Raw genomic sequence first — 27,013 nt, 5'->3', positions numbered from 1 at the left:
TCAGAGTTCGAACCCTTCAATGGAGTCTCCGGTTTCTCATCCTGGTTTACAAACCCTCCATGGCCTTGCCACCCTCCCCTCCCCGCGACCCCCCCCTCCCCCAATCTCGAATCTCCTTCTGTCTCACAATTCTTTCCTCCTCCTTCCGCCCCCCGCCGAGATATCTGCACTCCTCAAATTCTGCCCTCGAGCATCCCCGATCATAATCAGTCACTGATTATAATTACTCAACCATCAGTGGCCGTGCCTTCAGCTGCCTAGGCCCTATACTCTGGAACTCTACCTAAACCTCTCCGCCTCTACCTCTCTTTCCTCCTTTAAGACGCTTCTTAAAACCTACCTCTTTGACCAAGCTTTTGGTCATCTGCCATAATTTTTTATGTCAAATGTTTGTCTTATAACACCCCTGTGAAGCGCCCTGGGAAATTTGACTATGTTAAAGGTGCTATATAAATAAGTTGTTGTACGCCTCTGATTTTCAGACTCACGCATATATATCTCAGTGCTTCTTAAATTCTTTTGACCATGGAAACTGAGCAGTGGCATGAGAGAACCTTCAGCCGAGAACCAGTGTTTCAATGAAAGCTGAGAAAAGGGAGCGCTCGTCAAGCTTTGGAACAAATGTCCCTAAAGGCAGAGGCAATGAGCTTAGAGCTGAAACAGAAATGTATTGAACTAAAGAAAATAAAAAACAAGGCGGCAGAGGAGGAAATTGGCTAACAAAAGTGAGAAAGATAGAATCTAGAAACCAAAGATGTATAAAGAACAAAATAAAAAGAAAATATTGACAAGTGGGGAAAAAAAAAAAATGAGAATACAGTACTGAGAATGTAAAGCTAAAAAAAGTAAAGTAGGAAACAGATGCCAAACAACAGCAAGAGTAGTGAGCCATATACCAGGAGCCTAAATATACAAGCTGCAGTTATACTGCCACTTTTGCATTGATGTAAAGCGGTTTCAGGGGGCGCACCAACATAAAAGTCCAATCTGACTCAAAAAACACTAAAACCAAAAAATGCAAGACCCATTCCAGGATCCCGTTTCCTGGAGAGAATCTCACAATTTGCCTTAGTGCATTTCAGCTTGATATTTTGTTATATACTGCAGCCCATGACCATACTATCATCAACATCCATTAATTTTGTTCTTCCTCTTTGCACAAGACTCCAACAACCATTCACGGGAGCATTGCTAGTGTCAAGGCCAGGTGATGCCCACAACCTTGGGAGAAGGGATTTGGTAAACATCAGAAACCATTCTCCCGGCCCTGGACTACCTACAAACAAAGAGTTACGAACACATGTAAAAATGAGAAGAGTTCCTACCTCGACCACCTTCCAAAAGTTTTTTGACAGAAATGCGAGTAAGTGGCTCAGAATGACGGCAGGTTGTGCTGGGTGGTTTATTCCCTTTGCTGTGCAGAAGCGTTTGCAGTATAAGACAATCCTCAAGCTGTCTCAGCAACAGATTCCAGTGTTCCATGTCAAGAGACAATGCTTCCCACGAATCAGTCATTCCATCTGAAGCCATAGCTTCCAGCTGTTGGGAAACCAGAAAGAGTCAGATCTAAGTTAGTACAGGAGTAGGAAAAACTGGATTAAAGTCCAACTATCTTCAAAAAGGTAACAAAAAAAAATAAATCATTACACCCCACTGAATTCACTTCCAGCAACAGAAATTAGTTCAGATTGGCCAGCTCTTCAAAGCCAGTATTCAAGCAATCATTTACCTCGGACCACCATTCTTCAAATTCTAATGCTGGAGGTCATTTCTTCAATTTACTGTCTGATTCCTGCCAAGTTTTCTTCAGTCTCAGCTGTTCTTTTATTTATGCAGATTTTTATATTGTTTCATTCCCTCGATCGAGTTCTGCCAATTTAGATTCCAGGCTGAAATTGAACTGTTGCAGCTTCCCCAAGGACCAGTTAAAAGAGAAGTCATTTATTCTGTTTTTACTTGCAAATGACAATGAGCCAATTTTCAAATCAGAAGTGAATACATAAGAACGTAAGAAATAGGAGCAGGAGTAGGCCATTTGACCCCTCAAGCCTGCTCTGTCATTTCATAAGATCATGGCTGAACTAATCATGGACTCAGCTCCACTTCCCTGCCTGCTCCCCATAACCCTTTATTCCCTTATTGTTCAGAAATCTGCATCTCCGCCTTAAATATATTCAATGACCCAGCCTCCACAGCTCTCTGGGGCAGAGAATTCCACAGAATCTAAGAAAAAATTCCTCCTCATCTCAGTTTTAAATGGGTGGCACCTTATTCTGAGACTATGTCCCCTAGTTTTAGTTTCCCCTATGAGTGGAAATATCCTCTCGACATCCACCTTGTTGAGCCCCCTCGTTATCTTGTATGTTTCGATAAGATCACCTCTCATTCTTTTGAACTCCAATGTGTATAGGCCCAACCTATCTTTGTAAGTCAACCCCTTCATCTCCAGCATCAACCTAGTGAACCTCCAATGCAAATATATCCTTCCTTAAATACGGAGACCAAAACTGTACGCAGTATTCAAGGTGTGCCCTCGCCAATACTCTGTACAGTTGTAGCAGGACTTCTCTGTTTTTATACCCTATCCCCCTTGCAATAAAGGCCAACATTCCATTTGCCTTCCTGATTACTTGCTGTAGCTGACTACTAACTTGTGTTTCATGCACAAGGACCACCAGGTCCCTCTGTACTGCAAGACTTTACAATTTAAATGGAGAAAAATTGCAATTTGCTTTTCTATTTTTTCTGCCAAAGTGGACAACCTCACATTTTCCCACATTATACTCCATCTGCCAAATTTTTGCCCACTCACTTAGCCTGTCTATACCCCCTTTCAGATTTTTTTATATCTTCCTCACAATTTGCTTTCCCACCCACCTTTGTACCATCAGCAAACTTAGCTACATTACACTCGGTCCCTTCATCCAAATCATTACTAGAGATTGGAAATGGTTGAGGCCCCAGCACCGATCCCTGCGGCAGCCCACGAGTTACTGTTTGCCAAACGAAAAATTACCTGTTTATCCCGACTCTGTTTTCTGTTAGTTAGCCAATCCTCTATCCATGCTAATATATTACCCCCAACCTCATGAACTTTCATCTTATGCAGTAACCTTTTATGTGGCACTTTATCAAATGCCTTCTGGAATTCCAAATACACCACATCCACTGGTTTTCCCTTTAGCCACCCTGCTCGTTACACCCTCAAAGAACTCTAGCAAATTTGTCAAACACGATTTCCCGGTCATAAAACCATGCTGACTCTGCTTGATTGAATCATGCTTTTCTAAATGTTCTGCTACTGCTTCCTTAATAATGGCCATTTTCCCAACCATAGATGTTAGACGAACTGGTCTATAATTTCCTGCTTTGTCTGCCTCCTTTTTTAAAATAGGGGCGTTACATTTGCGGTTTTCCAATCCGCTGGGACCTCCCCAGAATCCAGGGAATTTTGGTAGATTATAACCAATGCATCCACTATCTCTGCAACCACTTCTTTTAGGACCCTAGGATGCATGCCATCAGGTCCAGGGGACTTGTCCGCCATTAGTCCCATTATTTTACCGAGTACTACTTCTTTAGTGATAGTGATTGTATTTAGTTCCCATCTCCCGATAGCCCCTTGATTATCCACTATTTGAATATTTTTAGTGTCATCTACCTTGAAGACCCGCTACAAAATATTTGTTCAAAGTCTCTGCCATTTCCCTGTTCCCCATTATTAATTCCCCAGTCTCATCCTCCAGAAGACCAGCATTTACTTTAACCACTCTTTTCCTTTTTATGTACCTGTAGAAACTCTTACTATCTGTTTTTATATTTCATGCTGGTTTACTTTCATAATCCATCATCCCTCTCTCTCATTTTTTAGTCGTTCTTTGCTGGCTTTTAAAAGTTTCCCAATCCTCTGACCTTCCACTTGTCTTGGCCACACTTTTCACAGGATTTCAAAAATATCTACCGAAATTATCGACAATATAGTTGACGCACAGGAGCTCTGCGGAACAACCATCTTCCAGCAGATTATGTGATGAATATAGCCACAATTGGAACTAAAGAATGAATGGTTTCCTGCTTTGTTTGGACAAGTGTAACAATTGACAACAATTCTACTCACATCTTTCTCAGCCAGGCTGTTTGTTACACTCACAGCTACACTCCTTCCAACAAGTGCAGCTAACAATGCCGCTCCAATATTCTCTGCCTGTGCACATACAATGCGCATTTGCTGCCACCATGGAGACACTGACTGAAGGTCCCAAGAAGTATCAATGGCACCTGCAGGAAAACATGAATTTCAAATTAGAGAGGGATTAAACACTTCTCATTTTGTCATTACTAATGCAACCGCTAATGAATGAGCCAGTGATATCAGGCATCACAGCTGCAGCTATGCATGCATGCGAGTGATACTTAGCACCGGAAAATGAAATGCCTTAATTTCAGTATTACAATTGATTAACTTCTTAAACTTGCAGTGCTAACTGGGCAACAAAGTAAATGTTACTTATTTAAACAAAATGAGGGAAATTTTTACCCTCCTTTACACGACATGCGGGAAATGGTCGGTGGGTACAAATTAAAAATTGAAACACAGGCCCAGGCCATAATTTTTACGGCGGCAGGTTGCAAGGCTTGTCTATGTCCCACTCGCGAGGTGGGACACCTTATGATAATATATAACTCAGGCTCTTCCAGTGTATTGGGAACCTGATTTAAATTTAATGTTGGCCAGCCGGGTTTCCCAGGATGAGGGTGGGAGCAGCCGGATCAAGTAGACAAAGGCTTTGTATAGCACAGCTTGTTATCCAGGAGGAGCAGGAGTTCCCCCCCCACAGCCCCTCAAGCGTATCTTCTGCTGCAATCAGTTGACCATCACCCCCGCCGCCCACGATCCCAAGCCTTAGCTGAACACCCACACCCACCCTTATACCCTGCAATCTTTGTTGATTGCCAGGGACTTTGTCCAACAGTCAGCCTGTCAATCTGACCAGCTGCCGGGCGGGGGGAAATGGTAAGAGGTCCTAGTGTAAATTTCGACAGGACCTCCATGTGCCCGGGATTTCCAGGTTTAACTATTCACTAATTCTCGAAGGTGGTAGGGCAAGCTGATCCAGGAGTATTCAACATTCAGGAACGATAGATAGAAAGGAAAAGAAGGTAGGGTAGCGTTGCTGGTTAAAGAGGAAATTAATGCAATAGTAAGGAAGGACATTAGCTTGGATGATGTGGAATCTGTTTGGGTGGAGCTGCAGAATAGCAAAGGGCAGAAAACACAAGTGGGAGTTGTGTACAGACCACCAAACAGCAGTAGTGAGATTGGGGACAGCATCAAACAAGAAATTAGGGATGCGTGCAATAAAGGTCAGTTATCGTGGGCGACTTTAATCTACATATAGATTGGGCTAACCAAACTGGTAGCAATACGGTAGAGGAGGATTTCCTGGAGTGTATTAGGGATGGTGTTCTAGACCAATATGTCGAGGAACCAACTAGAGAGCTGGCCATCCTAGACTGGGTGGTGTGTAATGAGAAAGGTCTAATTAGCAATCTTCTTGTGCGAGGCCCCTTGGGGAAGAGTGACCATAATATGGTAGAATAACAGTACCTTCTGGAGCCTTGATGCTGGAATGTAGAAGGTGAGAGAAGAAAGGCCTTTACCTTCTTATGGGCCATTGCAGGAACCAGCACTTTAACCCTTGTCCCGCTGGTACCCCTAATACCAAATTTCTCATACAATTAAGATGGAGAGTGACACAGTTAATTCAGAGACTAGGGTCCTGAACTTAAGGAAAGGTAACTTCGATGGTATGAGATGTGAATTGGCTAGAATAGACTGGCAAATGATACTCAAAGGGTTGACGGTGGATAGGCAATGGCAAACATTTAAAGATCACACGGATGAACTTCAACAATTGTACATTCCTGTCTGGAGTAAAAATAAAACGGGGAAGGTGGCTCAACCATGGCTAACAAGGGAAATTAAGGATAGTGTTAAATCCAAGGAAGAGGCATATAAATTGGCCTGAAAAAGCAGCAAACCTGAGGACTGGGAGAAATTTAGAATTCAGCAGAGGAGGACAAAGGGTTTAATTAGGAGGGGAAAAATAGAATATAAGAGGAAGCTTGCCGGGAACATAAAAACTGACTGCAAAAGCTTCTATAGATATGTGAAGAGAAAAAGGTTAGTGAAGACAAACGTAGGTCCCTTGCAGTCAGATTCAGGTGAATTTGTAATGGGGAACAAGGAAATGGCTGATCAGTTGAACAAATACTTTGGTTCTGTCTTCACGAAGGAAGACACAAATAACCTTCCGGAAATACTAGGGGACCGAGGGTCTACTGAGAAGGAGGAACTGAAGGAATCCTAATTAGGCAGGAAATTGTGTTGGGGAAACTGATGGGATTGAAGGCCAATAAATCCCCAGGGCCTGATAGTCTGCATCCCAGAGTACTTAAGGAAGTGGCTCTCGAAATAGTGGATGCATTGGTGATCATTTTCCAACAGTTGATCGACTCTGGATCAGTTCCTATGGACTGGAGGGTAGCTAATGTAACACCACTTTTAAAAAAAGGAAGGAGAGAAAACGGGTAATTATAGACCAGTTAGCCTGACATCAGTAGTGGGGAAAATGTTGGAATCCATTATTAAAGATGAAATAGCAACACATTTGGAAAGCAGTGACAGGATCGGTCCAAGTCAACATGGATTTATGAAAGGAAAATCATGCTTGACAAATCTTCTGCAATCTTTTGAGGATGTAACGAGTAGAGTGGACAAGGGAGAACCAGTGGATGTGGTGTATTTTAAAAGGCTTTTGACAAGGTCCCACACAAGAGATTGGTGTGCAAAATTCAAGTACATGGCATTGGGGGTAATGTACTGACGTGGATAGAGAACTGGTTGGCAGACAGGAAGCAGAGAGTCGGGATAAATGGATCCTTTTCAGAATGGCAAGCAGTGACTCGTGGGGTGCCGCAGGGCTCAGTGCTGGGACCCCAGCTATTTACAATATACATTAAATAATTTAGATGAAGGAACTGAGTGTAATATCTCCAAGTTTGCAGATGACACTAAGCTGGGTGGTGGTGAGTGTGAGGAGGATGCTATGAGGCTGCAGGTGACTTGGACAGGTTAGGTGAGTGGGCAAATGCATGGCAGATGCAGTATATTGTGGATAAATGCGAGGTTATCCACTCGGGGGTAAAAACACGAAGGCAGAATATTATCTGAATGGCGGCAGATTAGGAAAAGGGGAGGTTCAACGAGACCTGGATGTCATGGTTCATCAGTCATTGAAAGTTGGCATGCAGGTACAGCAGGCGGTGAAGGAGGCAAATGTTATGTTGGCCTTCATAGCTAGGGGATTTGAGTTTAGGAGCAGGGAGATCTTACTGCAGTTGTACAGGGCCTTAATGAGGCCTCACCTGGAATATTGTGTTCGGTTTTGGTCTCGGTCTCCTAATCTGAGGAAAGACATTATTGCTATTGAGGGAGTGCAGGGAAGGTTCACCAGACTGATTCCCGGGATGGCAGGACTGACATATGAGGAGAGACTGGATCAACTGGGCCTATATTCACTGGAGTTTAGAAGGATGAGAGGGGATCTCATAGAAACATATAAAATTCTGACAGGACTGGACAGGTTAGATGCAGGAAGAATGTTTCCGATGTTGGGGAAGTCCAGAACCATAGGACACAGTCTAAGGATAAGGGGTAAGCCATTTAGGACGGAGATGAGGAGAAACTTCTTCACTCAGAGAGTTGTTAACCTGTGGAATTCCCTACCGCAGAGAGTCTTTGATGCCAGTTGATTGGATATATTCAAGAGGGAGTTAGATATGGCTCTTATGGCTAAAGGGATCAAGGGGTATGGAGAGAAAGCAGGAAAGGGGTACTGAGGTGAATGATCAGCCATGATCTTATTGAATGGTGGTGCAGGCTCGAAGGGCCGAATGGTCTACTCCTGCACCTATTTTCTATGTTTCTAGAAGGCGGTAAGAAAGCATATGGGATACTTGGCTTTGTAAACTGCAGCATTGAATACAAAAACAAGGCAGTCATGCTAAACCTTTACAAATCACTTGCTCGGCCTTAGCTGGAGTATTTTGCACAAAAATCTATCGCTCTCGGTCTTGAATATACTCAATGACTGAGCTTCCACAGCCCTCTGGGATAGAGAATTCCAAAGATTCACCACCGAGTGAAGAAATTTCTCCTCATCTCAGTCCTAAATGGCCGACCCTTTATTCTGAAACCAGCACCCCAAGTTCGAGACTCCCCACCTTCCCTGTAAGAATTTTGTATGTGTCAATGAGATCACCTCTCATTCTTCTAAACTCTAGAGAATATAAGAACATAAGAAATAGGAACAGGAGTAGGCCATATGGCCCCTCGAGCCTGCTCCGCCATTCAATAAGATCATGGCTGATCCGATCATGGACTCAGATCCACTTACCTGCCCGTTCCCCTTATTCCCTTATCGTTAAAGAAACTGTCTATTTCTGTCTTAAATTTATTCAATGTCCCAGCTTCTCTGAGGCAGTGAATTCCACAGATTTACAAGCCTCAGAAGAAATTTCTCCTCATCTGTTTTAAATGGGCGGCCCCTTAGTCTAAGATCATGCCCTCTAGTTCTAATCTCCCCATCAGTGGAAACATCCTCTCTGCATCCACCTTGTCAAGCCCCCTCATAATCTTATGTTTCTATAAGATCACCTCTCATTCTTCTGATGAGTAGAGGCCCAACCTACTCAACCTTTCCTCATAAGTCAACCCCCTCATCTCCGGAATCAACCTAGTGAACCTTCTCTGAAATGCCTCCAAAGCAAGTAAATATGGAAACCAAAACTGCATGAAGTATTCCAGGTGTGGCCTCACTGTATAGCTGTAGCAAGACTTCCCTGCTTTTATACTCCACCCCCTTTACAATAAAGACCAAGATTCCAAGGCCTTCCTGATCACTTGCACCTGCATACTATCCTTTTGTGTTTCATGCACAAGTACCCCCAGGTCCCGCTGTACTGCAGCACTTTGCAATCTTTCTCCATTTAAATAATAACTTGCTCTTGGATTTTTTTTCTGCTAAAGTGCATGACCTCACTTTCCAACATTATACTCCATCTGCCAAATTTTTGCCCACTCACTTAGTCTGTCTATGTCCTTTTGCAGATTTTTTGTGTCCTCCTCACACATTGGCTTTCCTCCCATCTTTGTATTGCCAGCAAACTTGGCGACGTTACACTCAGTCCTTCTTCCAAGTCGTTAATATAGATTGTAAATCGTTGGGGTCCCAGCACTGATCCCTGCGGCACCCCACTAGTTACTGGTTGCCGGAGGGAGTGCTGTGGGGAGGAGCAGCCGGCCCGAGGACTGTGGCTGCAGGAGTTCCAGCAGGGCAATGAGGAGGAGGCAGCCGATCGAGGAGAAAGATTATATTGGTGAGTAGGATTCTGACGGTCACGTTCCGGACGAGGGGTGGTGCCGGATAAGGGAGTCCTGGATAAGAGAGGTTCAACCTGTATATTCATCCTTGGGTACGGAGACAAAAACTTCACACAATACTCCAGGTGTGGTCTCACTAGGGCCCTATATAATGGAAGTACGACGTCTTTACTCTTATGCTCAAATCCTTTTGTAATAAAGGCCAGCATACCATTTGCTTTCTTAATTGCTTGCAGCACCTGCATGTTAACCTGCAGTGAGCTAATGGGGAATTAGCTCAAAATGGTAGAGTGCTCGCTTAGCATGAGAGAGGTAGAGGGATCGATGCCTGCATTCTGCGGGCGGGTAAGTGGAGCTGAGTCCACGGCCAGATCAGCCATGATCTTGTTGAGTGGCGGAGCAGGCTCAAGGGGCTAGATGGCCTACTCCTGTTCCTAATTCTTATGTTCTTATGATTCGTGTAAGAGGACACCAGGTCCCGCTGAACACCAACATTTCCTAATCTCTCACCATTTAAAAAAAACTCTGCTTTTCTATTTTTCCTACCAAAGTGGATAACTTCACATTTCTCCACATTATATTCCATTTTCCATGTTCTTGTCCATTCACTTAGCCTGTATATATCGCCTTGAAACCTCTTTGCATCCTCCTCACAACTTACATTCCCACCTAGCTTTGTATCATCAGCAAACTTGAATATATTACTTTATGTCCCCTCATCCAAATCATTCATATGCTGAGGCCCAAGCACCAATCCTCGAGGTACCCCACTAGTTACAGCCTGCCAACCTGAAAATGACCCATTTATTCCTACTCTCTGTTTTCTGTCCGTTAACCAATCTTCAATCCATGCTAGTATATTACCCCCAATCCCATGAGCCCTTAACATAGAAACATAGAAAATAGGTGCAGGAGTAGGCCATTCGGCCCTTCGAGCCTGCACCGCCATTCAATAAGATCATGGCTGATCATTCCCTCATTACCCCTTTCCTGCTTTCTCTCCATACCCCTTGATCCCCTTAGCAGCAAGGGCCATATCTAAATCCCTCTTGAATACAGCCAATGAACTGGCATCAACAACTCTCTGCGGCAGGGAATTCCATAGGTTAACAACTCTGAGTGAAGAAGTTTCTCCTCATCTCAGTCCTAAATGGCCTACCCCTTATCCTAAGACTATGTCCCCTGGTTCTGGAGTTCCCCAACATCGGGAACATTCTTCCCGCGTCTAACCTGTCTAATCCCGTCAGAATCTTACACGTTTCTATGAGATCCCTCTCATCCTTCTAAGCTCCGGTGTATAAAGGCCCAGTTAATCCAGTCTCTCCTCATATGACAGTCCAGCCATCCCTGGAATCAGTCTGCTGAACCTTCGCTGCACTCCCTCAATAGCAAGAATGTCCTTCCTCAGATTAGGAGACCAAAACTGAACACAATATTCCAGGTGAGGCCTCACTAAGGCCCTGTACAACTGCAGTAAGACCTCCCTGCTCCTATACTCAAATCCCCTAGCTATGAAGGCCAACATACCATTTGCCTTCTTCACCGCCTGCTGTAGCTGCATGCCCACTTCCAGTGACTGATGAACCATGACACCCAGGTCTCGTTGCACCTCCCCTTTTCCTAATCTGCCGCCATTCAGATAATATTCTGCCTTCGTGTTTTTGCCCCAAAATGGATAACCTCACTTTTGTCCACATTATACTGCATCTGCCATGCATTTGCCCACTCACCTAAACTGCCCAAGTCACCCTGCAGCTTCTTAGCGTCCTCCTCACAGCTCACACTGCCACCCAGTTTAGTGTCATCCGCAAACTTGGAGATATTACACAATTACTTCATCTAAATCGTTAATGTATATTGTAAAGAGCTGGGGTCCCAGCACTGAGCCCTGCGGCACTCCCACTAGTCACTGCCTGCCATTCTGAAAAGGACCCGTTTATCCCGACTCTCTGCTTCCTGTCTGCCAACCAGTTCTCTATCCACGTCAGTACATTACACCCAATACCATGTGCTTTGATTTTGCACACCAATCTCTTGTGCGGGACCTTGTCAAAAGCTTTTTGAAAGTCCAAATACACCACATCCACTGGTTCTCCCTTGTCCACTCTGCTAGTTACATCCTCAAAAAATTCCAGAAGATTCATCAAGCATGATTTCCCTTTCATAAATCCATGCTGACTTGGTCCGATCCTGTCACTGCTTTCCAAATGCGCTGCTATTTCATCTTTAATGATTAATTCCAACATTTTCCCCACTACTGATGTCAGGTCTGTAATTACCCGTTTTCTCTCCCCCTCCTTTTTTAAAAAGTGGTGTTAGATTAGCTACCCTCCAGTCCATAGGAACTGATCCCGAGTCGATAGACTGTTGGAAAATGATCACCAATGCATCCACTATTTCTAGGGCCACTTCCTTAAGTATTTTGGGATGCAGACTATCAGGCCCTGGGGATTTATCGACCTTCAATCCCATCAATTTCCCGAACACAATTTCCCGCCTAATAAGGATATCCTTCAGTTCCTCCTTCTCACTAGACACACTGTCCCCTAGTACATTCGGAAGGTTATTTGTGTCTTCCTTCGTGAAGACAGAACCAAAGTATTTGTTCAATTGATCTGCCATTTCTTTCTTCCCCATTATAAATTCACCTGAATCCGACTGCAAGGGACCTACGTTTGTCTTCACTAATCTTTTTCACTTCACATATTTATAGAAGCTTTTGCAGTCAGTTTTTATGTTCCCTGCAAGCTTCCTCTCGTACTCTATTTTCCCCCTCCTAATTAAACCCTTAGTCTTCCTCTGTTGAATTCTAAATTTCTCCCAGTCCTCAGGTTTGTTGCTTTTTTTAGCCAAATTATATACCTCTTCCTTGGATTTAACACTATCCTTAATTTCCCTTGTTAGCCATGGTTGAGCCACCTTCCCCATTTTACTTTTACTCCAGACAGGGATGTACAATTGCTGAAGTTCATCCACGTGATCTTTAAATGTTTGCCATTGCTTATCCACCGTCAACCCTTTAAGTATCCTTTGCCAGTCTATCCTAGCCAATTCACGCCTCATACCGTCGAAGTTACTTTTCTTTAAGTTCAGGACCTTAGTTTCCGAATTAACTGTGTCACTCTCCATCTTAATAAAGAATTCTACCATATTATGGTCACTCTTCCCCAAGGGGTCTCGCACAACAAGATTGCTAATTAGTCCCTTCTCATTACACATCACCCACTCTAGGATGGCCAGCTCCCTAGTTGGTTCCTCGACATATTGGTCTCGAAAACCATCCCTAATACACTCCAGGAAATCCTCCTCCACCGCATTGCTACCAGTTTGGTTAGCCCAATCAATATGTAGATTAAAGTCGCCCATGATAACTGCTGTACCTTTATTGCACACATCCCTTATTTCTTGTTTGATGCTGTCCCCAACCTCACTACTACTGTTTGGTGGTCTGTACACAACTCCCACTAGCATTTGCTGCCCTTTGGAATTCCGCAGCTCCACCCATACCGATTCCACATCATTCAGGCTCATGTCCCTCCTTACTATTGCATTAATTTCCTCTTTAACCAGCAACGCCACCCCGCCTCCTTTTCCTCTCTGCCTATCCTTCCTAAATGTTGAATACCCCTGGATGTTGAGTTCCCAGCCCTGGTCACCTTGGAGCCATGTCTCCGTGATGCCAATTACATCATATCCGTTAGCTACTATCCGCGCAGTTAATTCGCCCACCTTATTCCAAATACTCCTCGCATTGAGGCAGAGCCTTCAGGCTTGTCTTTTTAAACACACTTTGCTCCTTTAGAATTTTTCTGTAATGTGCCCCTTTTTATTTTTTTGCCTTGGGTTTCTCTGCCCTCCACTTTTACTATTCTCCTTTCTATCTTTTGCTTCGGCTTCCATTTTATTTCCCTCTGTCTACCTGCATAGGTTCCTATCCCCCTGCCATGTTAGTTTCATTCCTCCCCAACAGCACCAGCAAACACTCCCCCTTGGACATCGGTTCCGGTCCTGCCCAGGTGCAGACCGTCCGGTTTGTACTGGTCCCACCTCCCCCAGAACCGGTTCCAATCCCCCAGGAATTTGAATCCCTCCCTTTTGCACCACTCCTCAAGCCACGTATTCATCTGAGCTATCCTGCTTTATTAATTTTGTTTAATAACCTCTTGTGTGGCACCTTATCAAATGCCTCTGAAAATCAAAATACACCACATCCATTGGTTTCCCCTTATCTAGTCTGCTAGTTACATCCTCAAAAAACTCAAACAGATTTGTCAAACATGATTTCCCTTTCATAACTCCGTGGTGACTCTGCCCAATATATTATTCTTTTCTAAGTGCCCTGTTGCTACATCCTTAATAATATATTCTAGCATTTTCCTTACTACTGATGTCAGGCTAACTGGTCTGTAAGTTCCCCATTTTCTCTCTCTCTCTCCTTTCTTAAATAGTGGGACATGTATTAGAAGAGAACTAATTTGCAGGGTTATGGGGAAAAGCTGGGGTGTAGGATTGAACTGGACAGCTCTTTCAAGCTGAATGGCCTCCTTCTGTGCTGTAAGATTTTACAATTCCAGTAGGGTTATTTACATTATGAAAGCTTGGATAAATAAAGAAAGCCTGTTTCCTCTTGCTATGGAAATTAGTGACAAGGGATCGCCAATTTAAAATTGTTTGTAAGAGTAATGAAGAGATTTGGAGAAATGCCTTTATGCAGAGTAGTTGGAACAATACTAAGTGATGTGAGGGAGGATGCACAGCAACCTTTACAGTAAAAGTGCTAAATGTTCAACTCAGAGGTAAATACAGAGGTGTGGAGAGAAAGCTGGCAGTGGGATTATATTTGAATTTCTGTAAAAAAAAAGCCAGCAAACATGATGAGACAAATAGACCTCCTCTATGGTTCTATGGGATTCAGTACTAAAAGGGTTAAGGACGGTCTCACTTTTCTTGATTGCAAGCTAAATAAAAAGGGTGTATAAATATTCCTACATAGTGATGTCAAATCAGGAACAAAAAGTAGTTTCAAAACTTGGAAGTAGTATTGTGGAAAGGCCCATAATCTCAGTTTTTTTCCAATTATAGTGTTCATAGAAAAAAGTGATGGATGTGTTTGTTTAATCCAAAAATAGACCAAATTATAAGAACTTTTTTTTCTCTTTCAAAAGAGAATTGGTGATCATTTTCCAACATTCCGTGGACTCTGGTTCAGTTCATATGGATTCGAGGGTAGCTAATGTAACACCACTTTTTTAAAAAAGGAGGGAGGGAGAAAACAGGGAATTATAGACCAGTTAGCCTGACATCAGTAGTGGGGAAAATGCAAGAATCAATGATTAAAGATGTAATAGCAGCGCATTTGGAAAGCAATGACAGGATCGGTCCAAGTCAGCATGGATTTATGAAAGGGAAATCATGCTTGATAAATCTTCGAGTTTTTGAGGATGTAACTTGTAGAGTGGATAAGGGAGAACCAGTGGATGTGGTGTATTCGGACTTTCAAAAGGCTTTTGACAAGGTCCCACACAAGAGATTAGTGTGCAAAATTAAAGCACATGGTATTGGGGATAATGTATTGACGTGGATAGAGAACTGATTGGCAGACAGGAAGCAGAGAGTCGGGATAAACGGGTCCTTTTCAGAATGGCAGGCAGTGACTAGTGCCGCAGGGTTCAGTGCTGGGACCCCAGCTATTTACAACATACATTAATGATTTAGACAAAGGAATTGAATGTAATATCTCCAAGTTTGCAGATGACACTAAGCTGGGTGGCAGTGCGAGTTGCGAGGAGTATGCGAAGAGGCTGCAGGGGGATTGGACAGGTTAGGTGAATGGGCAAATACATGGCAGATGCAGTATAATGTGGATAAATGTGAGATTATCCACTTTGGTGGCAAAAACAGGAAGGCAGATTATTATCTGAATGATGACAGATTAGTAAAAGGGGAGGTGCAACGAGACCTGGGTGTCATGGTACATCAGTCATTGAAGGTAGACATGCAGGTACAGCAGGCTTTCAAGAAAGCAAATGGCATGCTGGCCTTCATAGCAAGGGGATTTGAGTATAGGAGCAGGAGGGTCTTGCTGCTGTTGTACAGGGCCTTGGTGAGACCACGCCTTGAGTATTGTATGCAGTTTTGGTCTCCTAATCTGAGGAAGGCCGTGCTTGCTATTCAGGGAGTGCAGCGAAGGTTCACCAGACTGATTCCCGGGATGGCGGAACTGACATGAGGAAAGACTGGATCAGCTAGGCTTATACTCACTGGAATTTAGAAGAATGAGAGGGGATCTCAGACACTTATAAAATTCTGACGGGACTGGACAGGTTAGATGTAGGAAGAATGTTCCCGATGTTCGGCAAGTCCAGCACCAGGGGTCACATTCGAAGGAAAAGGGGTAAGCCATATAGGACCGAGATGAGGAGAAACTTCTTCACTCAGAGTTGGGAGCATGTGGAATTCTCTACTACAGAAAGTTATTGAGTCCAGTTCGTAGGACATATTCAAAAGGGAGTTAGATGTGGCTAAAGGGATCAAGGGGTATGGAGAGAAGGCAGGAGTGGGGTACTGAGGTGCTGAGGAGGCTTGAAGGGCCGAATGGCCTACTCCTGCACCTATTTTCTATGTATGTTTCTATGTAAAATAAATCCAAGTTGGTTCTGCAGAAAAGCACAGCAAAAAATTGGTATCGGGAGAAAATTAACTAACTAGTGTTAAAAAAAAATATTAGTCCATTAATTATCTTGCTGTTGTTGATTCTGACAAGGCTGCAATTATTGCAAATCTAGAGTTAAACTGAGAAGGTGGTGGTGGGCCTCCTCCTTGAAGCACTGCAGTCCATGTGGTGATAGTGCTTCCACAATGGTATTAGATAGGGAATTCCAGGACATGGTTCGTCGTTACTGAGTCAATCAGCGATATAGATCCAAATTAACATGGTGTGTTACTTGGAGGTATTCCTACTACATTGCTGCTTTTATCCTTTTCAATGGCAGAGATTGCAGGGAATGGAAGTGCTTTTGAACTAAGCTTGGCGAGTTGCGGCAGTGCATCCTGTAGACTGTACATACCGCAGCCACAGTGCGACAGTAATGGAGATGTGGATATTGAATCCAGTGCTGATCAAGCAAACTGCTCTGCCCTCGAGGGTGTGAGCTGAGTGTTGCTGCAACTGCATTCATCCAGATGAGTGGTGAGCATTCCATCACACTTGTCATATGAGCTTTAGAGATGACAAAGGCTTTGAGATGCCAGGAGGAGAGCCACTCCTCAGAGTACCCAGTCCCTGTCCTGCTCTTGTAGCCAAAGTGTTGATATGACTGACCCAGTTAAGGTTCTGGTCAATAGTGACACCGCAATGTTTTAAACAAATGTTCCAATAATTTTGACAAAGTAAACTACAGTGTTTTATGGATAATTAATATGGAAACAGCCTACTTCTGACACCAGACACTTCACCTTTCATCTTGTTTAAGAGAGACAGCGTAATATGGAGGTAACTAATTGATTCCTGGTTCTTGAGGATTTCTTTCTCCCTGAAGAGCCACATACTGAGAAGCAGAGACTGGAAAGAGAGAAAGACAGAGAAAAAAAGCCATTAAAAACTGCCCTATCACTTGCCATTGTGTCATCTCCAATACATACATCAAAAAGAAGTTAAATCGATATAATAAATCTTCAAATCCTATCATGTTCCAATGTTGGTAATAAAGAATGACATTGAACCCAGTTAAATAGTATGGGGAATATGCATGAATTGATTTCAGTATGATTAAAATTATAATTTATAGGAAAGCAAATAGGGGCTGTTAAAACCAGGCTACGAAAACAGAATCAAGTAATGCACATCCCAGTTCAAGCGAAATGGTCAAGACTCTTATTGGTTTGATCAACACAAGGGACAAGAAATTCCATTTTTAGTCATAGCAGTATTTTTCCACCAAAAATACCACTATGACTCCTCTATGATTCAGAGGCCTAACATTCGGTTAAAAATGCGCCCAGCGGTAGAAATCGGTGTTGCACGGCGAACTTTCTGCAACTTTTCTCAGAGGCCGATACTGCTGCAAGTTGGACCTCGGGAAGGGGAAAGGGGGAAAACACCAAAAAAATTTTTTAGAAAAAAAAAAATCAAAAAACATTCACAAGACCCTTTTTTTGAATCGCTGCAAAAGAATTAATAAAAACTTTAACTTACCTTTTTTGCAGATCTTCATACCTACCGCCGTTCTAAGGGCTGCAATGCAGGTTTTTCCCAGGCGTTTTTTTCCGTCCTATCTACGGGTGCGCTGCGAGCCAAAAATCTGGCAAAAATGCTTTTTCCAGTCTTGCATGCAAGCAGTCCACTCCCCAGTGGTATTTAAAAACCGCCGGCGCAAGGTTTCAGCGAATTTCCCGGTTTACCGTTTTCCGCAAGTTTGGGAATTTCCAGCCCCAGGTGTTTCGTATATTGACAAGTACTTTGCCAAGAGGGTTCCCCAAGAGTCACAGGGAATCCACACCATTCAGTACTGATGTTCAATACTGCTACTGATTCCTTTATAATCACCAAAGGGTAATGTAATGTTTCATTTACAGATAATTGTGCATTTCCAACAATATTGGAGTAGAAATGTTTGAACAATGTTAGTGACAGAAACTGCTTCTCAAGGGCAATTAGTGTTGGGCAATAAATGCTGGCTTTGCCTGCTACGCCCACATCCCAGCAACGAATAAAAAAAAATAGAAATGAGTGAGGTTCAGGACAGTTACAGACCTTCAAGCACAATGTTACACAACTTTTTATCATTTGTAAATTCTGAGTAAGCAGTTATTTTTCAGACATGCCTCCTAGCACTTTTTTTTGCTGTAGTCGGAGTTTCTTTACAGACAGATCACAGGGCTCAATTTTCCCCAATGCCGTTTTTTGGCATATTGCAAGAGTTACGCCCATTTTTCTTTTGGCCCCAGCTGCTGCAAAAAAATAACTTGCATGTTTCCCCGTTCTATTTTTTGAAATTGCCGTCACGCAGCCTGTCCTTTCGTTTCAGGGGGGTGGAGCCTAATGTCTGCGCCGAAAAAACGATGCACCTCCTCCCACCCGCCTTCTGCGCATGCGCAAAATAAAACAGGACGTTTTTGACGGGACTGCTATGGGCACGCATGCCCAGTACAACTCCCGGTCTGCATTCAGCCATTTTTAAAGAGCCAGTTGTGTGTGAGAACTTTAATTCTGATTGGAAAAATTGGAGCTGCAATATAATATGCAATGCGGCTCAAGGACCAAGAATTTCTCACAGGATGAAGGGAGGCACTAGTTACTGTAACCGAAGCCAGATGGCATGAACTGGACACCAGCGGTCACATAAAAGTTTCACCAAAAGAAAAGAAACACCAGAACCAACTTGCAGAAGATTATTGTGCAATGGTGACCACCCCGAGGTCTGAAGGCCAGTGCAAAAAGTGGCAGTTCCTGGGGATGTCTCAGTCAGCTACGCTTCAGTTGATGCAATGTGCCATAATTCATCATGGCCCTTCAAATGAGCCTGCTGCCTGCGCTGTGTGAGCCTACTCATGCCACCCTGTCCCCTCCTCTGCTGCTAACCATTTGTCTGTTCTGTTATATTTTGCAGAACTTGAGGCCAACCCTGACGAGGCTGAAGCCGATACAGAAGATGATTCAGATGCGGACGAGCCTGAAGAGGAGAACATCTTCCAATCCCACCTTCCAGACCAAGAGCATGGGGATGAGGGGGAGGGGGAGGGGGAGGGGATGGATGAAGCCCCCACTCTTGTACTCACTCTGGAGGAAATGCAGGTGCCGCCCATTGAGGTGCCAGGCCCTTTCCTGAGTGATACGAGTGTTGGGACACTCCATGGTTTCTCACAGTCCGAGGCTGCAGATTACAGTGGGATGCTGCGAGTCACACCCAGGGTGAGGAAGGAAAGGAGAGCTCGACAGCGCTCTCCTGAGGTGCAGGATTTAACAGATGTGGTTCAGATGATGGCAATGAGTGCGGAGAGCATAGCCCTTACACGATCGCTCCTGGACACCATCAGTGGGGTGGGTGATGAGGTATCGGGACTGTCGGGAGAAGTAACAACACCCTCACGAGAAATGGGAACGCTGTCCATGCACATTAAGGATGGAATGTCGCAGGGAGCTGATACACTGTTGCTCGCTGAACATGAGGGAGGGAATGTTGCAGGTAGTTGAGACACTGTCAGAGCACGAGGGAGGGATGTCAGAGTTAGCTGCTGCAATGAGGGAACACGTCCAGACCCCGCGCCCATTGACAGAATCAACTGCCACTCCCACTTCAATCCCCAGATCAGCCTTTGAAGAGGCCCAAGCCAGCCTTTCACATCACCCCCTGCCCACGTCCCCCATCAAGAAGCCTGAATTACCCGAAATGTTTGTAAGAATAAGCGTGATACCAACCCAGGGGTGGTAGTCAACAAGACCAAGCACAGCGGGTGGTCTTAGAATAAGGTGGAGGAGAGATGGGTGCAACCTTTCTTTGTTGTTGTTATTATTGTTGTTGCTGTTGAAACTGTTCTCAAATTAAGTTTTTTGTAAGTAATGTAAATTTACAAGTTTAAAAGTTTGTAAGTGATCTTAAATGAAAACATTAAAGTTTGATACAAGAATATTTTTATTGAAGTTAAGAACAAACAAGTGTTAAACTTCTGAATAAAATATATTTTAAATGATAATGGAACAAATGATGGAAATGATTCAGTTAATACAGCACAACACAACATTACAGAACAAGTCCAAACAGTAAACATGGTTCATTTGGAATAGTTGCCGCTGAGCCTTAAGGCAGCAAAGCGTTCACGGATGATCTGCTGGCACAAGGCTGGAGCAATCTTTAAAGGGACAGACAGCACACCATCCTCCGCCGTCGTACTCCGGATTCAGGTAGTTGCATGACTTCCTCGTCCTCCTCCTCGTCATCTGCATCTGCCTCTTCATCATCAACCACTCTCACTGCAGGTGGGTCTTCTACGACCAGCTGCTGCTGCCTCATGATGGCTAAGTTATGCAGCATGCAGCAGACAACTGTGAACTGACCAACAATCTCAGGGGAGTATTGCAAGTAGCCTCCGGAATGGTCCAGGCATCGGAAACATTGTTTCAAGATGCCAATAGTCCTCTCTTTGATGCTGCGTGTCGCAATGTGCGACATGTTGTATTCGCGGTCAGCTTCCGTCTGGGTTACGCGTAGAGGCGTCATGAGCCAGGTGGCGAGGCCGTACGCTTTGTCTCCCAGCAGCCAGCTCTGCCCTTCTGGCTGCTGCTGAAACATGGCAGATATTGCGCTCTCGCATAGGATGAACGCATCATGGGTGCTGCCAGGATATCTTGCATCAACTGACATGATATGATGCATGGCGTCACACACGACCTGCCCATTTTCTGTTCCTGTACATCTCAGAATCCTTCAAAAAGGTGCTCGCAAGACGATGTGGGTACAATCAATGCAGCTTGGGGAATCCAGCAATCCTGGAGAAGCCCACAGCCCTTTCACGCATTGCCTGGGCGGTCATAAGAACATAAGAATTAGGAACAGGAGTAGGCCATCTAGCCCCTCGAGCCTGCTCCGCCATTGAACAAGATCATGGCTGATCTAGCCGTGGACTCAGCTCCACTTACCCGCCCGCTCCCCATAACCCTTAATTCCCTTATTGGTTAAAAATCTATCTGTGATTTGAATACATTCACTGAGCTAGCCTGAACTGCTTCCTTGGGCAGAGAATTCCACAGATTCACAACCCTCTGGGAGAAGAAATTTCTTCTCGACTCGGTTTTAAATTGTCTCCCCCGTATTTTGAGGCTGTGCCCCCGAGTTCTAGTCTCCCCGACCAGTGGAAACAACCTCCCTGCCTCTAACCTGTCTATCCCCTTCATTATTTTAAATGTTTCTATAAGATCACCCCTCATCCTTCTGAACTCCAACGAGTAAAGACCCAGTCTACTCAATCTATCATCATAAGGTAACCCCCTCATCTCTGGAATCAGCCTAGTGAATCGTCTCTGTACCCCCTCCAAAGCTAGTATATCCTTCCTTAAGTGTGACCAAAACTGCACGCAGTACTCCAGGTGCGGCCTCACCAATACCCTATACAGTTGCAGCAGGACCTCCCTGCTTTTGTACTCCATCCCTCTCGCAATGAAGGCCAACATTCCATTTGACTTCCCGATTACCTGCTGCACCTGCAAACTAACTTTTTGGGATTCATGCACAAGGACCCCCAGGTCCCTCTGCACCACAGCATGTTGTAATTTCTCCCCATTCAAATAATGTTCCCTTTTACTGTTTTTTTCCCCCCCCCCCCTCCCAAGGTGGATGACCTCACATTTTCCGACATTGTATTCCATTTGCCAAACCTTAGCCCATTCACTTAACCTATCTAAATCTCTTTGCAGCCTGTGTCCTCTACACAACCCGCTTTACCACTAATCTTTGTGTCATCTGCAAATTTTGTTACACTACACTCTGTCCCCTCTTCCAGGTCATCTATGTATATTGTAAACAGTTGTAGTCCCAGCACCAATCCCTGTGGCACACCACTAACCACCGATTTCCAACCCGAAAAGGACCCATTTATCCCGACTCTCTGCTTTCTGTTAGCCAGCCAATTCTCTATCCATGCTAATACATTTCCTCGGACTCCGCGTACCTTTATCTTCTGCAGTAACCTTTTGTGAGGCACCTTATCGAATGCTTTTTGGAAATCTAAATACACTACATCCATCGGTACACCTCTATCCACCATGCTCGTCATATCCTCAAAGAATTCCAGTAAATTAGTTAAACATGATTTCCCCTTCATGACTCCATGTTGTGTCTGCTTGATTGCACTATTCCTATCTAGATGTCCCGCTATTTCTTCCTTAATGATAGTTTCAAGCATTTTCCCCACTACAGATGTTAAACTAACCGGCCTATAGTTACCTGCCTTTTGTCTGCCCCCTTTTTTAAAACAGAGACGTTACATTAGCTGCTTTTCAATCCACTGGTACCGCCCCAGAGTCCAGAGAATTTTGGTAGATTTAACGAATGCATCTGCTATAACTTCCGCCATCTCTTTTAATACCCTGGGATGCATTTCATCAGGACCAGGGGACTTGTCTACCTTGAGTCCCATTAGCCTATCCAGCACTACCAAGTGATAGTGATTATCTCAAGGTCCTCCCTTCCCACATTCCTGTAACCAGCAAATTTTGCCATGGTTTTTGTTTCTTCCACTGTGAAGACCGAAGCAAAATAATTGTTTAAGGTCTCAGCCATTTCCACATTTCCCATTATTAAATCCCCCTTCTCATCTTCTAAGGGACCAACATTTACTTTAGACACTCTTTTCAGTTTTATATATTGGTAAAAGCTTTTACTATCTTTTTATATTTTGCGCAAGTTTACTTTCGTAATCTATCTTTCCTTTCTTTATTGCTTTCTTAGTCATTCTTTGCTTCGTTTAAAATTTTCCCAATCTTGTAGTTTCTCACTAACCTTGGCCACCTTATACGCATTGGTTTTTAATTTGATACTCTTCTTTATTTCCTTGGTTATCCACGGCTGGTTATCCCTTCTCTTACCGCCCTTCTTTTTCAGTGGAATATATTTTTGTTGAGCACTATGAAAGAGCTCCTTAAAAGTCCTCCACTGTTCCTCAATTGTGCCACCGTTTAGTCGGTGTTTCCAGTCTACTTTAGCCAACTCTGCCCACATCCCACTGTAGTCCCCTTTGTTTAAGCATAGTACGCTCGTTTGAGACACTACTTCCTCACCCTCAATCTGTATTATAAATTCAACCATACTGTGATCACTCAGAGAGGATCTTTTACTAGGAGATCATTTATTATTCCTGTCTCATTACACAGGACCAGATCTAAGATAGCTTGCTCTCTTGTAGGCTCTGTAACATACTGTTCTAAGAAACAATTCCTTATGCATTCTATGAATTCCTCCTCAAGGCTACCCCTTGCGATTTGAATTGACCAATCGATATGTAGGTTAAAATTCCCCATGATTACTGCCGTTCCTTTTTCACATGCCTCTATTATTCCCTTGATTATTGTCCACCCCACCGTGAAGTTATTATTTGGGGGCCTATAAACTATGCCCACCAGTGACTTTTTCCCCTTACTCTCTTTAATCTCCACCCACAATGATTCAACATTTTGGCATTAGCGCCAATATCATCTCTCACAACTGCCCTGATATCATCCTTTATTAAAAGAGCTAACCCACCTCCTTTCCCTTCTTGTCTATCTTTCCGAATTGTAAGATACCCCTGTATGTTTAATTCCCAGTCTTGGCCACCCTGCAACCACGTTTCTGTAATAGCCACCAAATCATACCCATTTGTAATGATTTGTGCCGTCAACTCATTTACTTTATTTCGAATGCTGCGTGTGGTTAGGTAGAGTGTTTTAATACTAGTTGTTAAACCATGATTTTTAGTTTTGACCCCTCCTGCAGCCCCTTTATATTCATACACATTGTCCCTTCCTATCACCTTGTGGTTTTCACTTACCCCAGTGCTACTCTGCTCTGTTGCCTCTTGCCTTTTGCATTCTTTCTTGGGGTTCTGTTCATCTGAGTTCTCACCCACTCTAACCAGTTCAGAGCCCTCTCCTGGGTTCCGAATGCTCCTCGCATTGAGGCACCGAGCTTTCATGCTTGCCTTATTACACTTTGACCCTTTAGAATTTTGCTGAACAGTGGCCCTTTTTGTTTTTTGCCTTGGGTTTCTCTGCCCTCCACTTTTACTCATCTCCTTTCTGTCTTTTGCTTGTCTCCATTTTGTTTCCCTCTGTCTCCCTGCACTGGTTCCCATCCCCCTGCCATATTAGTTTAACTCCTCCCCAACAGCACTAGCAAACACTCCCCCTAAGACATTGGTTCCGGTCCTGCCCAGGTGCAGACCGTCCGGTTTGTACTGGTCCCACCTCCCCCAGAACCGGTTCCAATGCCCCAGGAATTTGAATCCCTCCCTGCTGCACCACTGCTCAAGCCACATGGGGAACTTTATTTAGTAATTCCTCCAGGCATATAGTGCAGCAGTCACCTGCCGAGTGCAGATATGTGTTGCCTGTTCAGGAATGATACACACATCCCCGGTTGTGGCCTGGAATGATCCAGATGCATAGAATGAAAGTGCAGCTGTAACCTTCACTTCAACTGACAAAGCAGTCCTCCTGATGCTTCTCGGTTGCAGGTCTGCTTTTACTAACTCTCAGATCTCGTTTACAACTTCTTTGCGGAAACGCAGCCTTCTCACACAATGTGCAGCACTCAGGTGCAGGTATGAACGCCTGTCTCGATATATCCGATGTGGGTAAGCCCCCTGCCCATCATCCTACGTGCTCTGAGGTTCCTCATGCGATGACGTCGAATCAATCGTCTCCTCCGCAGCACCATCATGCAGAAGGCTTGAACGAGGTATGGTATTGTCAATATTGCTCCCATAATTGAATTGTACCGTTGCAAGAAGCTCAAAACAGCAGGACAAGGAGTTAAAGCTTCTCTGCTCTCTCTCCCCCAAAGTCGACGCCCTAATATGGACCAAACCCTGGTCTGCGCATGCGCAATAGGCTTGCTTTGAACGAGAAGCTAGACATTCAAATGAGGAAATTTGGGGGCAATGAAGTCTAATGCAATTCTTTAAGTTTAGATTTTTTTCAAAGTACCACCCCACCACTGACCGAACGTCTGTTCACCAGGTTCAAGGGCCAGCTGGCAGAATCGGACCCTCGCCCAGACTGAGGGGCTTGGCAAACCCGCCCACCCACGGGCTTCTTTTGAAGCTGTTGCATAGTGTAAGGCTTTTAATGCCATTAGTTCGGCTTCCACCCGCCCCCACTGCCTTCTCTGGACGCCGAGCCCCGAGCCCCTGTGTCCGGGCGAGGGACCGATTCTGCCAGCCAACGTTCTGACCCTCGAGCCCGGTGAGGAGACGGTCAGTGGTGGCGTGGCACTTTGAAAAAAAATATAAAATTAAAGAATTGCATTAGATTTCCATTTTCTCCATTTTAAGTTTGAAAAAATTAAACTTCATGATGCATATTTAATGTGTTCTGACTCCCTCCAAAACTTCGCATAAAAACAATTGCGTCTTTCTGCGCAATTTTTTAAATGTGTGCTGATTTTTCTTAAGTGCCCAGAAGATTTTTTGGGAGTGGTCACATACGCCATCCTAGGAAAAATGTAAGTCGGCCAAACTTACATAAATCTGAAAAACTGCCGCACAATCAGGTATGACGCAAAAAAAAAAACTAACCTCAAAAAATCCTAACTGCCGTTGAAACTTTGGGGAAACTTGGATATTTTAATTTCGGCCAAAAAAAGCAGCGCGTGCCAAAAAAACGTCCCAGATAACTGGGGAAAATTAAGCCCATAATTTTTCACAAACATAGTAATTTCGGATCACTTAAACTGAAAAAGAAATTCCAGGGAGGGATTAAATCTAAATATATAAATTGCAGCAAATCTAGGTTTTCTTTTTCAATTTTCTTGTGATCTGTATGAAGTCATGTCAGATTTATTTACCTAGTGCAGCTATGTGTACAAGAAACTTACCAAAAACTGCTGAGGCCTTGCTCCCGCTGACTCTAGCAAACGGCACATTTCTTCCACAGAGCTTTCCCCACAAAGACATTTCCAGAAAAAGAAATTGCCTGCAATAGAAGGGAACATGCAAATGAACATTTAAATCATAATTCATTTGGGACTGTTGAACTTTATATTATATCAATTATTCACTAAAAGCCAAGCATTGTATGTCAACTGTAATGAAGAAATGTCATCAAGTGACTTAATGAAATGGCAAGTAAGAACCAATTTATAGATATACCTTAGAGACTTAAAAGAATTTTCCAAGTAATTGAATTGAATTTTATGGGCAGTTGCATCACTTACTCTAAGAATTATTTGCTAACTTCAGAGATCGTTAGCAAATAATGCAGAGTCAAATTTAGTTTCCAATTTAACTGTGCAAATTTGTTAAATATTTTGCTATTCCTTATATTTGGCAACACAACAATGTTCCAGTACAAAAGCAAAAAACTGTGGATGCTGGCAATCTAAAGTACAAACAGAAAATGCTGGAAGTACTCAGCAGGCCAGGCAGCATCTGTGGAGAAAAAAAACCCAGAGTTAACGTTTCAGGTCGATGCCCTTTCATCAGAACTGCCAACGAAAATTCTGATGAAAGGTCACCGACCTGAAACATTAACTCGGTTTCTCTCTCCACAGATGCTGCCTGATCTGCTGAGTATTTCCAGCATTTTCTGTTTCGACAATGTCCCAGTTAGTACACTTATCAAGTTTCACTTTTTAAATCCCAGAATTTTTCAGCACTTCATACTGTGATAATATTATGGCTTTTTGCTAACCAAATCTCAAGTTTACAAAAATCTAGTTCATACTATCAAAATGTTTTCACCCCACTCAAGTCCCCCTAACCGTGTTGTATTCTCTATTCGATGGCAAATGGGAACAACAGTTTGTGGTACTGTATTATGCCATGACATGTCAAAAACTAATTTCAGTATTATAACCTTGCTAATAAGAGATGTACTAT

At 43.7% G+C, this 27,013-nt stretch overlaps 1 protein-coding gene across 1 annotated transcript in view; it reads right to left on the bottom strand.

Moving 5' to 3' along the window:
* The window catches only part of rab3gap2 (RAB3 GTPase activating protein subunit 2 (non-catalytic)), a 127,667-nt gene that overhangs the window by 35,171 nt on the left and 65,483 nt on the right, over positions 1 to 27,013 (bottom strand). Inside the window, exons 21-24 of the mRNA XM_070889431.1 lie at positions 26,011 to 26,108; positions 16,901 to 17,006; positions 4,118 to 4,278; positions 1,326 to 1,539 (exon numbers count right to left, since the gene is read on the bottom strand). Of these exons, the coding sequence (XP_070745532.1) occupies positions 1,326 to 1,539; positions 4,118 to 4,278; positions 16,901 to 17,006; positions 26,011 to 26,108 (579 nt within the window). The remainder of the gene's footprint in view (positions 1 to 1,325; positions 1,540 to 4,117; positions 4,279 to 16,900; positions 17,007 to 26,010; positions 26,109 to 27,013) is intronic.

Source organism: Pristiophorus japonicus, chromosome 9 (genome assembly GCF_044704955.1).
Source record: "Pristiophorus japonicus isolate sPriJap1 chromosome 9, sPriJap1.hap1, whole genome shotgun sequence".
In the NCBI taxonomy this organism is placed as follows: Eukaryota; Metazoa; Chordata; class Chondrichthyes; family Pristiophoridae; genus Pristiophorus; species Pristiophorus japonicus.
This window is presented reverse-complemented; position numbering and strand designations above follow the sequence as displayed.